This window comes from Carassius auratus, chromosome 47 (genome assembly GCF_003368295.1).
Source record: "Carassius auratus strain Wakin chromosome 47, ASM336829v1, whole genome shotgun sequence".
In the NCBI taxonomy this organism is placed as follows: Eukaryota; Metazoa; Chordata; class Actinopteri; order Cypriniformes; family Cyprinidae; genus Carassius; species Carassius auratus.
In genome coordinates, this window is record NC_039289.1 from 569201 (window position 1) to 585018 (window position 15818).

A 15818-nucleotide genomic window follows, 5' to 3' on the forward strand; every position below is an offset into this window, starting at 1 on the left:
ATGGCTTGGCGAGAATCCAGAACATAACGTCATTCTTTTTTCAAGGACTAATGCTCATCGCAGCCAGGCCAGATATGATTAAATTGGCTTTTCTGAAAGATACAGTTGAGCAAATGACCGGTCTTTTAGACAGTGTGTCCTAAACTGAAAATATCCTGTTGCTTAACATGGCTTGTCTTTGTGCACAATCAGGAAACTTAAGGGCAGCACTGATAGGCTAACCAACACTTTGCAAACATTAAAGACTTAAGATGGCTTCACGAGTGCTGTGTTGACTAGCATAGCATGGCATTAGCAATGCCAAGGTCATGGGTAAGATTCCCAGGGAATTCCAATTTATAGCTTGAATGTAATGTAATGGAAATGTTGAGCTATTTTCAGTTGAAACAATTTACCATATTAGTTCATCACAACCAATAAATATGATTTGTTATTGCTATTGCTAGTCGATTGCAGGTTGTAGTAATGGTGAGTGGAGTATTTTACTGGACAGAAATATACTCAAACTGTCAGTTTTAAATGTGAACATCTTCTAAAGTTTTATTTTATCCCTGTGTAGGAGTATGTTAACAACACATAGATATTAGCCTCAAAGCTAACCGATATGAACTAAAAGCCACAATGCACACGATTTTTCCAAGTTTGACTGCATTGCAGCATATCTGTTCCTCTTCTATAAGTGAAAGGACTCTTGGATTTATCTCCCTGAAAGCGCAAAGGTCAAATATGCCACCTGGTCTTCTCAGAATGACATATCAGCATGAAGCAGCGCTCGCTTTGTTCTGATGTGTGCAGACATCCACTCCCTCCGTTCTGGTTGTACTCAAGAATTAGAATTATGTAATGGCTGTTTGGATGGGATATAGGAGAACGACATTTTCTTCCTGGTTCTCTTGCCTCTAACTTCCCTGCCACTGTTCTGCAACTTAAGTGGAGACAGAGCGACTCCTGCATGTGTTATTTTTCATCGAACATTTCATCTCGGATCCACGGCACATCTGCAGCGCAGGGAAAAGCCATACATCATCTTGCTGCCATTGTAAACAAACACAAAGGCAGGAGGCTTTGGTCACAGAAGACGTTGGTGTCTTCTCTCGGTGTCTCTATAGATCCCAGCCATGACAGCAATGGCAGATGTGTGCCTCCAAATGAGAGGCAGTCACCTGATAATGCAGTGATTGTTATGCATCTGTGTGGCGCATTAGAGCGAGAGGATAGAACTGGTGAAAAAATATTTACATAATGCTCCCACAAATGCATGCAAATGCATATGATTACTCAACATTGACAGTGTTCGGCAAGGCTTTAGGCTGAATCTCACTAAATCTGTCAAGAACATGTCCTCTTTATTCTTGTCACAAGTCGGATTTCACCCTAACATCTAAAGTCATTCATAAGAAATTGTAGATTCCAGAGAAAATGAAGTAGATATTGTAGATATTGGATTCCTGTTTACATATTCTCATTGTCCTTTGTTCTACCTATCTATCTACTAATAATAATTTTATTATTATTTTAATTACTTTTTTTGTAACATTTACTCTCTACTAGTGATTCTTCAGGGCAGAAGGCAAGTAAAGTAAGTGGTAAAGCATCATTAAATGCGTCCTGTGAGTTCGGAAGTTGCATCACATCAGTATTGTTTTTCTGTCACAATTAATGCACGTCACCAGAGCTGCATCTTTCCAGATGCTTGTTATTGGATTTCACAGTAGTTTTTGATACTTGTTTTAAATGATACAAACTTGGGTTTACCACTGGCTTTAAATGTCTGCTATACTGTCAGAACTGAAGTGGAAATGGTTGCTGAATTGTGAAAGCATCTCTGGCTGAATTTGCCGCAGGGACGGATGCTTGGCTTCTCTCTGTGCACTGTTCAAAATGGCAGCCTGGACAGCAGAGAAAGACAAACATGAAGTCGAGCCACCTGGACTACACAGTCAAATCTGGCACTGACATGAAAGCCAGATGTGTGTGTGCTCGAGCTCTCTCGCTTTACGGCTGTGGACAGACACATAAGTGTGTGTGACCACAGGAGGAGTGTGTGTCCTTGATAATTGGACTGAATCAGGAGCCATTCACTAGGGCTTCTGTTGCCTGTAGCATACGTAGCGAACTGCGCCATTACAAGGGGCTCTTTAAGGTATATGGCTCGTAAATCGAAATGACCACGGCGTTGTTTTATAAGACCCCTCTGAGGCTTTTTGTCTTGAATCTGGTTTTAAACGATCATGTTTTTAGTGTGCATATAATCATGCGGCCCATTTTACCAGCAAAAAATTCAGGAGCCGTGTTCTTTTCCACTTGTTTTTGGTGGCGGTATTGTGCGTAATTACATGCTACTCACTTCACAGCGTGCATCACTTCTTTAGCTATAGTGTAGAGGGGTATTTAGCATTTGTTCGCTTCGAATGCATGTGACGCTGATAAATCTTCCTTTGTAGCATTCATTAGCTCCAGAGATCGCAGATTGTGATGTTAGCATGCCATCATCTACAATATCCAGAGTCAAAGGTGACTAAAGGAGTTAAGAGAGCGTTGCAGCGAGGTTTCTTTGCGATCACACCCGATTGCGCAGTTATCAGCGGATTGATCTTCATATTGAGAATTGCTCACTGGGGCGCATAATTGGGAATTTTAATTGGACATACGCCATGGTTTCTTCTCTCACACAATCTCACTGGGGATTCCGATCTGGCTTCCTCATCTGATTATCCAGCATTAAAAATCACACACACACTGTTGTCCTCCCAGTTGTTATGCAGCTTCATGTTTCTTTTCTAAGCATCTGCACGGTAGTTCCTTCGTCGGCATGAGCTGCTACCAGAGTTTTGCATTCTTGCATCAATCTTGGCAAAAACCAGGATGAACTACTTAACGTACATGCACATAAACTCACAGCGCTGCTGTCTTTCTGTGTTCGTCGCCCAGCACTGCGGATTTCAGAATCATGCGAGCACATTAAACTTCCCCATTGTTTACGACTCTTCTTCAGCGCTCATTTAGAAGATGTGACGTGTTTGCCTCATTTTAACATGCCTATTATTCCTGCGACCGCAAGGCGTGCATCTTCTCGTGTACCCCACTTTGAAATGCCAGATCTTCCAACCTTTAACTCTCTTCTCTGTCTGTCGTCGTATCTCTCCGTTTTACTGTGAGCATTAATAATGCATGGAAATGTGCAGGATTAGGAAGCCAGCCAGTCATGAGCGCAGCCCTGATTGCATCTGACTGCTGGTTCTCTCCATTAAAAAGATAACACACACTCATACGGCATATCGCCATTGGCTGGAGGTAGCGAGAAAGATAGGAGATAGAACTGAAGATAGAAGACTGGGGCACACATACAGTAAATGCACATCTCAAGAGCCGCTCGACTGACTGTTGCTGGTATCCACAGGCACTGTGTATCCTTGGCTCAGAATGGCTTGTTTAAAAAAGCCTGGATTATTTGCATGCTTTGTAGTTTGGAGGTGTGGGGTTTCACACCGAAACTGTTTAGTACGTACTGAGTGTGACACGATTTTGCTTCAGTATCCAATGCATGCAACACATTGTTGGGAATGGCATGCCAAACCATAATGGCATGACGCAAAATTTAGTTTCCAGTGTTTGAGCATTTTTGCAGAGTCGCTGTGCATGTAGTGTCACTCCCCAACAAGTCCATAGCATTCACCTCTCCGAACAGCTCAATTATGCATACACACAGGTCCTTGTTCATATTGCATGACTGTGTGGTTGAAATGCACCTGTTTTCCCAGCCTTCGAGAGCTAGCAATTGAAGAAACACCTAGATTCTGGTGTCACTAGGTTTCATAAACTTTTGCACCAAATTTTGCACCATTGCTAACAATGAGACCGTGTTGCATTCCTCAAATGTAATCGCTTTACCCCAAGCAAGACACAAAATTGTCTGCCTTTGATGAATGCAACATGGTTGCATTTGTTATTAAGGTTGTTTGGGGAGATCCATTGTTTCGTTTAGCTCATTGTTGAAATGAAACTTCAAACCTTCCAGTCCCAGACATGGTGAACAGGAGCTGCATTTGGAATCTGATTTGGACAGCTAGCATGGCAGAGCATCGTCAATCAGGGTGGACATATTCCTCCTTTTTGTCTGGGCATGCCGTGCCTGCTTTGGCCCTATGCTTGAGATACTCGAGAGCTGAATCCCTCGACTGACGTTTCCAATTGTTTATGTGGAGCAGAATTTCAAGTGTCGCAATGCAGGTTGACAGGAAACCCCAAGCTGACAAGCCAGCTGTCTTTAAGTCCTCACTCACGCATGATGACTTCCAGACTCTCTGGAAATGTAACTCCACACTAGAGGAGCACAAATAGCGGTTCAGACTGACACTGTGTGTGTGGATGTGATGACTGTGTTATTGTGTTGATCTCAGCAGAAGGACACAATAGACTTATTATGAAAGTTTGAAGTGTTTCGCGTGCCCTCTGGGGAGGAGAACAATAGTGGACTGTTGCAGTGCTCCCACAATCATAAATCTTGGCTTCTTGGTGACATTAGTTTATAGTTTAGACATAGTTTAGTTTTCAGCGTTGAAGAAAAGTTACAAGGTGTTTAAATCCCATTACAGTTCGAGTTATTATATAATTTTATATTGAATACATTATTATTATTATAAACATTATAAATAATATTATTGTTACAAATTATTATAATAATAATTGATATAGTATTATAATAAAAAGTATTGTATGCAATATTATAAAAATATTGTCAGTATTAATCTTGGGGGGGATATACACGATATGTCCAAACTATATTGGTTTTTGGCCATTTATTGGATAATTTATGTATTTATTGTACTTTTTTTTTCTATTCATCCATTTATCTTAAAGTATTGTATATTTCAATATAAATGTTCATTTCCCTTCATTGCTATAATCTAGCACTCAAAAAAATTATTATACTTGTAATGTGATGCCTAAATTATCTTGTAGCATATTGACGTTTTGGTGATGAACTGATAAATGTATAAATACATTAGAAATACATTTAGTCTTTATTATATTTTATACAGTATTTTAAAAAAAATACTTATTTTTATTAAGAAAGCCCAGTTTGTCTGTGACAATATTCATTTTATTTTATTTTATTGATATCCATATTGGGCAATATATATATACACGTTTAAATTATGTTTGCCATCATTTAACACTAAGTTAATCTTTTTCTTTTTTTCTTTTATATATTTGTATTTGTTTAAAATGAATTTACTCACAGCATTTAGAGATTTTTATATATATATATATATATATATATATATATATATATATATATATATATATATATATATTCTAATTTATTTAGACCAAATATTCTAGATTTTAATATCAGGCATTTGACAGCCCGTTTAGTAGTTGCTAGACTTCCACTGTTGGTCCTCCACCAGATCCCCAGGGCTCAAATTAAAAAAGTGCCAGCTCATACTGCGACTTGTTTGAACACCCTTAGTGAGTCGCACAGGCCCGGAGGTTCATCTACAGATGCCACAGTCACTCTTTACAGAGTCTCATCGCTTCATGTCAACATCTCTTTCATTCTCAACGTGAGCAAGTGCTTCCGAAAGCAGCTACACGTGTTTGCGCGTCTCTTGCCATCTTGCCATCTGATGTACTTGCCATCTTTAATTAAATGGTGTACAAGCACGTTCGCCGGGTTTCCACCCCGTATGTGTGAGAAACACAGTCGACTCCCGAGGCAGGGAGCGGTGACGGGGGGATTAATCGCAATTTGGCTAAAACAAAGAGACGCCGTCTGAAATATTGATGAGCGTCTTGGTAATTACAAGATGGGCGGATAAGTAAATAACGAACAGATCCAGCGATAAAGCCTGACTAATTATGAGTTGTGTAAAACTGTAATTGGGAGACTGAGGGAATGTGAACAGGCTCAAACTGAGCGTGTGTGAATGAACTTGATGGTTGACTGGTGAAACAATGTTAACATACGCATGTATGTCTCACCTGTCATTAATTATAAGCATTCTCCTGTTTTTTTTATCCTCCAGAGTGCCAAACGTCCAGCGTGCCGACCCTTCGTCTCCAGCCTGTGGGGCCACGGCTCTCCAGACAGGTCAGAGGTCATCTACAACATGATGCCAGCCAGCCACCTGCCCATCCTGCTCTCCCTGAGCGCCCTGCTGCTGTCTCCGCTGCTCACAGGCTCCTTGGCCTTATGTAAGACCAAACTAAGATGAAACTTGAGTTTAAGAGTCAAGTTTAAGTCTCAAGTGTGTCAAAAGTCTAGAATAGACACAGTTCTTTTTCCTAGAATTAAGAGTAAGCGCCATGCAAATGTTACGACTTCAATATTCAGTTGTTGATGAAGGCTATTTTGGGTCCGTGTCAATGGATTTCCTTTACAAGCCAAATATCAGCTGATCCAATGGTTGAGGGTCATTTTGGTCCGACATCGACGTATTACCATTGCAGACCCAGTATTGTCTGATTCAGTGGATGAAGGTGGCCATTTTGGGTCAATATTGACATACTGTAATTATGGGCAAATTAGTGGTTGAGGGTGGCCAATTTGGAACATATTACTTTACAGGACCAATATTGGGTGATTCAGTGGTTGAGGGCTAACATTTTTTTGTTGTCAAAATTAACATATTACCATTGCACGCCCAATATTGGTTGATTCAGTGGTTGAGGGTGGCCATTTTGGATCAACATATTACTTTTGCAGGACCAATATTGGGTGATTCAGTGGTTGAGGGATAACGTTTTTGTCAACATTAACATATTACCATTGCACGCCCAATATTGGTTGATTCAGTGGTTGAGGGTGGCCATTTTGGATCAACATATTACTTTTGCAGGACCAATATTGGGTGATTCAGTGGTTGAGGGCTAACATTTTTTTTTGTCAAAATTAACATATTACCATTGCACGGCCAATATTGGTTCATTCAATGGTTGAGGGTGGCCATTTTGGATCAACATTTACGCATTTAATTTGCAGACCCAATATTGGCTGATTCAGTGATTGAGGGCAGCCATTTTGGGTAAGCCCTGACGTATTACATTTACAGACCCAATATTGGCTGATTTAGTGGTTGAAGTGTCAATATCATTGTCCTGGATTCTTATAGCGATTAAACAGTAGGTTTTGCACATTCACAGTTGTTAAGGCTTCATAATCAAAAAAACTAAACTCTGTGTGGGTTTAAGGATCTCTCCGTACACGTAGAGACGTGAAGCGGGAGATCGCTGTTTATTGGATTATTTCGTCTCTCTTTTCTGCGTGTATATCTCTTCATCAGGCAGATCGGGGCCTGCGCTGTCTTTTAATTTCCAAGGCTCGAAGTCAGGATTTGTTCTGCACCATTTCTCTCCTTAGATGGGTTTAGAGACGCATTAGGGAAACAAAACAAAGAGTCAAGTGAAGTAAAGCTAGGCGAGTGCAAGCGCGGGATGAAAGCGGAGGTAAAGCCTCCCCCCTGGTGCTTTCAAGTCTTAAATAGGTGTAATAATGTGAGAATGGGCTGCTGTGAGATACGCCACATCTTTGTTCTGTTCTCCTGTTTGTTGGTTTTGTAAGGCAGGCCCAAAATCGAATGTACGTGAGATGCAATGAGGGCGAGCAAAACTTTTACTAGTTGTGTGTTGCTTTAATGTCTAGTCGACTTAATCGGACTATAATTCACGTTTTTTTTTTTTTTCAGGTTCACATTTGTAAAGAGGTGTTAACTACAAATGCAATAAAAAAATGGCTAGATTTTAGAACGAAATTGATGTTTTCCAAGATTAGTTGGAAAGTCTTACTTTTAACGCTGTTTGGAAACCCAAAAATAGCGCAGAACATTTTAATTATGCATTTTAGAACGCAAATAAAAATAAACTCGAGCTAAAAGAGTTTGCATTTTTTCTTAAATCCTTAAAAATTGCATTTGTATACTTGCGTTTCACCTCACATATTCTTAAAAAGAGATCCCAAAATGAGTCCGTAATTGCCGTACATTAACTCATAACTAAGGACTCATTTGGGTCTCTTTTTTCAGCTCACCAAAAATGCGATACAAATTAAAGCGGATCGATTATTCGATCAGAAATATTTGAGTTCATATTGTTATCTCTGTCAAATCTGAGCATGAGACTTTGTCGAGATCTCTTCAGGAACTAATGAGTGCAATCTCAACCATTTTTAGTCTAGGATAAACAACTTGGTCATTAACTAGATCACATTTATGCTGTCTATGACTATAGGATATGTCATTTTTCACTATCAATCCATCTATGTTTTTGTACCACGACGCCCCTAGAATTGCTCTTCTGTTTGCTGCGGAGTCAAAGATGATATGCTACTATTTTTGAGAAAAAAGTTAGCATTTAAATGTTAAAAGCTAGCAGTTAACAAATAGTTACATTAATAATATTATAAATAAAAATATCTAATTCAATTAAATTAACCATTTTAACTGTTCACTGTTAAATGTAGTGCTTTGTATGAGAGACTGGAAACTGTCAAGCGACTCTTTTAGGAAAAGAGTTAGCACTTAGCTGCTAAAAGTTAGCAGTTAGCAACAGCTGCACTTGATCTAATGTTTCATTTGAGAATTTAGGGACAGTCAAGCTAGTCATTTGGGAAAGCAGTTAGCACTTGGTAAATTTGACACTAAAACTTAGTAAAGTTACAAATAAAAATATATTTTTTTAACTGATAAAAACTACAAAATCAGATTTTCTAATGAAATTTTAGGATGGTACAATAATTGCGTCGGCTAGCATCGTGCATGCAATGCAACATTGCATAAAAACGTTGCATGTTTTTTTGCTACACTAATTGGACAATGTTGCTTGTTTCTAGTTAAGCTAGTAGCATCTCATAGATGAATCAAAATCACATTTGTTTTCTTTGAATATCTTGTTTTGCTTAGAAATGCATCTAATTGTGGATGTAAATTGTGTTGCAATCTGTCTCGTATTGATTTAAGTGGTTTTGTTCCTGTTTAAAGGCGCCGTTCGGCCCACACACACCGTCCAGGTGGATTTGTGTTCGTGGTGTCTTACAGCTGTGCCACACACACACACACACACACAAAGCGAGTGGATGTCACCTCTGTGAGAGGTTGCCAACTGCATGATGTCATCCTCCGCCTCCCTCTCGCTCGGTCATGCTCTCATAAATCAACATGTGGAGGAGACGTTTTTAATCAAAAGAAAAAAGGGCTGTGAATAAATCTGGCTTGTGGTAATAAAGCTGGGGGCTTGTGTGTGTGTGTGTGTGTGTGTGTGTGTGTGTGTGTGTGTGTGTGTGTGTGTGTGCAGAAAGTCCAGCAGTTTTACATTTACACGATTAGCTTTTGAGTACACACACACACACACACACACAGTCTCTGTCCACACTATAGAACTTGCTGGCATCAGATGAATAAAAACTAGAATTAGATTATTAGTTTGGCGTGTGTGTGTGTGTATGTGTGTGTGTGTGTGTAAAGGTTATGTTGTATATTCTTTTTTTTAAATAAATAAATAAATACACTTATTGTAAAAACTAAACATATATATATATATATATATATATATATATATATATATATATATATATATATATATATGTATATGTATATGTATGTCTTTATATATAATATTTATTATGTAAATTTTGCATTTATTTATCATTTGTTTTATAATTGTATTGCATACAATGACAAAAGTAGATGTTAATTTTATTTATTTGTTTTATAATTGCTTTATGTAGAATATCATATACAAAAAAGTATTCCCTGATATAAATGTAACTAAATACCCAAATACCTTTTTAAAGACAAATGCATATAATTGTGTCGTGACCAAAAAAAAATCGAAATACTTTTCATTTGTTTTTATAGCCTAAATTAAAATTTCGCCTTTAACATACTTGTCTCCAAAATAACATTTTATAACAATAAGATGTTATATTTGTCTTCAAATCAACAAGCTTTTTGACCAAAAATGTATGTATTAGCATGATTTCAGCCATTCACTCTTTAATTCATATCCTTCAGTTTGGGATGAGGCGTCAGACGAGGGTCCGCTTTCCCACAGTCCTCCACACCAGCTCTAAAAACAGTCCATTTAGCTCGGGGTGTGCCTCTGTCTGACCACAAAACACCCTGTCCAGCGCCACACTGACCGGCCCAAAATACCCCGTGTCGAAACTCTACACCGCAATCTGCACAATACCGTGGTCCCACGTAGCGCCATAAAAATCACTTTGTGTTTCTGCGGACTCAGAGTATTATTGCTCAATAACACAGGCCTGTGTTTTTCTTCCATTTCGAGTGTTTATGTTTGGAAGGTGTGCTTACAATGATTTCCTGTGGCTGGCGCTATATTAGGAATCGCGCCAAAGGTCCGTTCGTTGGCGTTCCTCGGAACGGTGCTCATTATGTCGCAAATTTATTTTTTTTTTGGTAAGCTTTATATTAAAGGCTTTGATGAAAAAAAAAAGGTTTTTCAGGTTGCTTATTAAAGGGCTAGTTTACCAAAGGAAGAAATCCCTTTATCCTCATGACTTTCTATCGTTGAGCACCAAAAGAGACGTTTCGATAAATGTCCATGCTGCTCCTTTCCAAGAATCATGACTAGGGCATGTCAAAGATAATAAATTACTAAAAAAAATCCAGAAAACTTGTCTGAATGACACTTGTAAAGTGTTATATGGTCAATATATGTTGAAATTTAGTTGAAAAGTGAATAATTGCTTTAACAAAGCTATTAAATTTAAACATATTGCATGCAAGACTTCGCAAGTGTCATTCTGACAAATTTTCTATTTTTTATGGTCATTTCTTAACCTTTGTTAAACACTGACATTGTAATTAAATTTGTTGGTGCTCCAAGTTTTTTTGCATGTCAAGTTTGAATATGCAAAAGTATAAATTATATTTCATGTTTAGGCTTGCATTTCTTCCTGTTTTCTCACTCAAATCTACCGTTTGACTTAAGGAGACTTGGAATTTAGTGCAAAAGTTTTCAAAAACCAATTTTTTTCTTTTATAGAGCACAAAAAGATATGTTTTGACAAATGTTCATGCTGCTCCTTTCCAATAATTGTGATTAGGGCTTAAGAAACAATGGAGAAAAGCAGCAGAAAACAACCAGTAAATGTACAAAAGTACAATTATTTCAGATTTACGAAAGAAAAATCTTTAATTTCTTACTGTTGTCAATCAGATGTTTTGATGAATGTTTGTGCAGCCTTTTCTGAGTAAGCTCAAGACACAACAAAACAGCATTATACAAACAGTTCATGTTAATTATGTGATTAATTCGTTATTTTAGTCTGTGTGTGCAAAATATAATCAAATTTGTGCCTTATTAAAGGAAATAACATTGTAATTAAACTGAATTAAAAGGACTTGTGAAATGTATTTCAAGTCTTTACTTGGAAAATAAGGCAAAACTTATGTTTTTCCTTATTAATGCAAATAATGTCTTAAATATGAAATATCCGCCACTCCAGGTTGGACGTTTGTCGTGCAGATTTCCGCCGTTTCTCACGTCAAGTTTAAATATGCGAAAGTACAAATGAGATTTCAGATTTACCACATAAAGGACCTTAATTTTCTACCTCTTTTTCGTCCCCAAATATATCATACCACTTTTAATAAGATTCACAAGCTTGACACAGCCTCCGATCACTGTATGCTTCCATTGTATGGAAAAGAGCAGCTTGAACATTCTTCAAAATATCTTCTTTTATCTTCTACAGATGGGAGTAAGTCAAACACGTTCGGAAGAACACATGGGTGCATTAATAACAGTATTTCCATCTTTTTAATGTCCTGAAAGTAGTTAATTTGACCAGCAAACGGCGCTTCGGTGGATTGCGTCACCTCCACCTGCTTGATCTATAAACACACACACACACACACACACACACACTTTCCTGGGCAGCCCAGTTTAATCATGAAACAGATTAGCAAGCTCTGATTTACTGAATGTCAAAAATGATTATTGCATGTCACCGTCGTGATCCCTGAGACCGCTAAGACTCGAGTCCCATCAGCCCTTGCTTCGATAGATTATAAAGGCACTTTCGTGTTTGACTCCCCGATGAATTAACGAGCAGATTCTGAGACTTAACGAATCAGAATGCATTGTTTACAGATACACAAGAGGCCTTTGATTGCATGTATTACACATGCTAAAGCGAATATTTGATGATTTGGTTTATTTGATCCAGCGACGCTCGTTTTAGTTTGTTTATTGTTCTCATTTGCATAATTGATGTCACGGCTACAATTAAAAGCGGTCAGCCGTTGAATCCAAGCCTGACTGAAATAATGATGTTGTTTGTGTTATCATTTTCTCAGCTAGAGACACGTTTCGTCTATTGTGAGATGTTTATTCGGCATCATTTGGGCTTTTGGGTATTACAGTATTTGGAAGATTTGCGAACGCTTATTTGAGATTCTCACGCCGTCCTCTCCTGAGGATTTAACCCTTGAGCGATCACAGGTGTCCGTTTTTACGAGGCCTGAGGACGCTGTAAATCACATTGGATTGTTGTAATTTCCTCCTCGTTTCAGTGGACCGGCCGTTGCTAAATTGGCCGTATTGTTCAACTTAATTTCCTAAAGCTCTCAGTAGAGTTTGACTCGCTCACCCCACACCTGCTAAAGAAACAACGGCTCATTGGGGTGAGCTTGGAGGTTCGTAATCAGTGGTAATTGTAGTATATACAGGGGGATTGTGGGAAGGGGAAGCAAAGCGAGTGTCTTCCTGTTTTTGATAAGAGTGATAGTTTTCTTTATGAGCTTTTATGTTCATTTCTAAAAATGTGAACGAATGCAAAGACGTTTGAATTCTGCTGAGCTGATATTTACTTTTATTATTGTTTAAACCTAGAATATATTTTTATTTATATTTCTTTTTCAGGAAAAAATGAAGAAATAATTGTCACTATTTGTTCTCCTCTTAATCTCATTGCGGTCTATGAGAAATAGATGTTGAAGAAATTTTGTTGTGATTGTTGTTTAAATTTTTTTATTAATGTTGTTTAATTCTGATGAGCCAATAATATTAATATTTTATTATTAAGAAAACATTTTATTATATATATTTGTTTAGAAGGAATAGAGATGAGATTTCAATTTTTTTCCCAAATAAAATTTTGATAAGCCAGTATTAAAAAATATTTTTATTATATATTTTTATTACTATTTTAATTTCTCCAACTCAGTGTTGCCTATAAGAAATAATTGAGATTTTTTAATTTTTTAATTAATTTATTTTTATTTTATAAAATTTTGATAAGCTGAAAATAATATTTTTTTTTTAGTAATTTATTTTTCCAAAGATGATCAAATTTATGTTACTTAACATATTTAGAGATTAAATTTCTTTGTGATAGTGATTCTTTTATTTAAAAAAATCTGTTGTTGATAATAATAAAACAATATATTTTGATTATTGATATTTGAAAAGATTTTGATCATGAATTAAAGTTTTTTTTTTTTTGTATCTGAGTAGCCGAGTAGCAAATGTCCTCATTTGTTCCCCGCTTAATCTGTGTACAAGAAATAAATCTCAACTGAGACTTTTATAATAATTATTATAATTTTGTGAAAGTTTATTCCTAGTTTCGAGTCTGAGAAGTCATTATATTGCAGACGCCGGTGTGTTTTGCCCAAATGCCGTTGTCATGCTCTGCAGTATAAGATTGAAGTGACCCGCTAAGCGCTAATGATGACCTCACGAAAACATCTGCACAAAAACCACATGTGACCTTTACTGCCATCTGTTTAGAAATCTCCTCTGAGTGGATTTAGTTGCTCACAGATGCTCCACAACTGTGTTTTTGACTTATGATTTGCATTACTCCATATAACTAGTCCTTTTATGGTCTTTTATGGTTCCTCCTCGCTATGGTCGATTATCTGCGGAAAGAGAAATGCTCGGCCCGTGTGTTTCATAGCAATGGTCAGATCTGTTGACTGATTGGCATGTTGGTTTCATGTGACCAAAGAGAGAGAAAAAGTCCAATTTGGAGGAAGAAGGCCCACCGAGACCAAATGAGTAGCAGTCGAGGACACGGCCACAAATCTCTGTCTTCAAGCGGCCAAAGCTTTAGTTTAATATAATTCGTTTTTTTCTCCAGTGGAACAGTAAAGAAGATTTTTAGATGAAACCTTGCTCTTTAGTGATTCATTAAATGCAAGTAAGTGGCTACCGTCACTTTTGAAGTCAGAAAAGCACATACAGACAATATGAAATGATTCCCCGTGGCTTTTGACGCTATATTGAGGTCTTATGAAGAGAAACGATCAGTCTGTGCAATACTTATAACATTATTACCTGCAATCCAGACTCGAATGAAGGGCTCAAATGAACATTTTTATGGTTTCTCAGAGTTTATGTAAGAAGGTGAGCTGGTGAAGACTAGCTGATTCACTTTTATGTGTTTTAGACGCGTTTCACATCATTATTGGCTGCTTTAATAGTATAAGTGTATGTGGGGTTATATAAACAAACAAGTGAACTAAACCAGTTAATGAAATTGAACAGTCTGTTTGTGGAAAATAATTGTTTTCTTGAAGCTCTGGATTTCAGGTAATACTGTTATAAATAATGTACAGTTTTCTTGCACCGACTGATCGTTTCTCTTCATAAGACCTTCATAAATATATCGTCAGGAGCCACGGGGATTCATTTCGTGCTGTCTGTATATTCCCAAAGAGTCAGTAGCCACTGACTTGCATTTTATGAATCACCAAGGACCACGGTTTCAGCTAAAAACGTCTTTACTGTTCTGCTGAAGAAGAAAAATTCATTTTGAATGGCCTGATGGTGAGTAAATTAAACACAATTGTTCATTTTCTGGGTGATCAATCCCTCTACAAGACCCTCTTTTGTCTTTTTGAGGTTGCTGTGAATATGAAGAAGATTGCAAGGACCTTGTTGGCATATGTGATTGTGTTCAAAACCCTGGTCTTGTTATCATAAGAGCAGGTGCTTGACTTGTTTGTAGATCGTGGGTTAGAGCGTAAACGTGGCAGATGTTTACCTGAACATGTTGCTCACATTGATTTCTCAAATTACAGCCACTCAGGACATTATCCGCCACTGGGATCCCCCATAATTGGCTCTTTCAGAGCTAAAGTGCATATGATACCAAAATGTTCACCGTTACCCTTTCAGATAAGCCTCAATCAGTAGTTGAAATGTGGCTATTTTAAAACAAGATGTGCCACAAGTGATGCTCTCTCCCCTTTCCTAAACACCGCTGATGGGATGCCATTTTTTGGGCCGGCATTTTTCTAATTCTCAGTATAATGGAGCAGTTTGGTTTTTTTTTAATATAAGCCCCAAAAGGTTTTTATATTTTTCTCTGTTGATTATGGTGTTAGTCATCTAACTGCATCTGTGACCCCAAGCCTCCCATTATAGGAGTCTCTCCAGATGGAGGCGGAAGAAACATGTTATTGGAAGCGTTTCGAAACTCATGCAGCTGTTAATGCAAGAAAAACAGTCTGAAAAAAATAATGCATGTGGAGAAAGACAAGTATGTTTTTCCTCTCAGCAACGATAAAGTATTAATAACATATATGCCATAATCAGAATTTTATACCATCCAGAATTTTTATACCAATGCAGCCTGATTGGACGAGCCACTTTCACTGTCATCATGCAGTTGGTACACACCTGTAACTGGGCATCAGTTATTGCTATATTATACCATATGCATGTAATCTGTTAGTTGGGCACATCTGTGCTTGTTCATGCCGTGTTCATTTGGTATGGTTTGTCCTTCGGTGTCAGTCGTGTGTACTGTAAACACCTGCTCGTGTGCAGAAGCGAGTCTC

General features: G+C 37.7%; 1 protein-coding gene across 40 annotated transcripts in view; it reads left to right on the top strand.

The window, feature by feature from the left end:
* The window catches only part of ptprsa (protein tyrosine phosphatase receptor type Sa), a 178410-nt gene that overhangs the window by 68140 nt on the left and 94452 nt on the right, over positions 1 to 15818 (top strand). For all 40 annotated transcript variants that reach the window (XM_026235473.1, XM_026235471.1, XM_026235475.1 and 37 more), the window contains one exon: positions 6033 to 6201. In XM_026235473.1, coding sequence (XP_026091258.1) covers positions 6117 to 6201 — 85 coding nt within the window. In that variant the 5' untranslated portion in view covers positions 6033 to 6116. The remainder of the gene's footprint in view (positions 1 to 6032; positions 6202 to 15818) is intronic.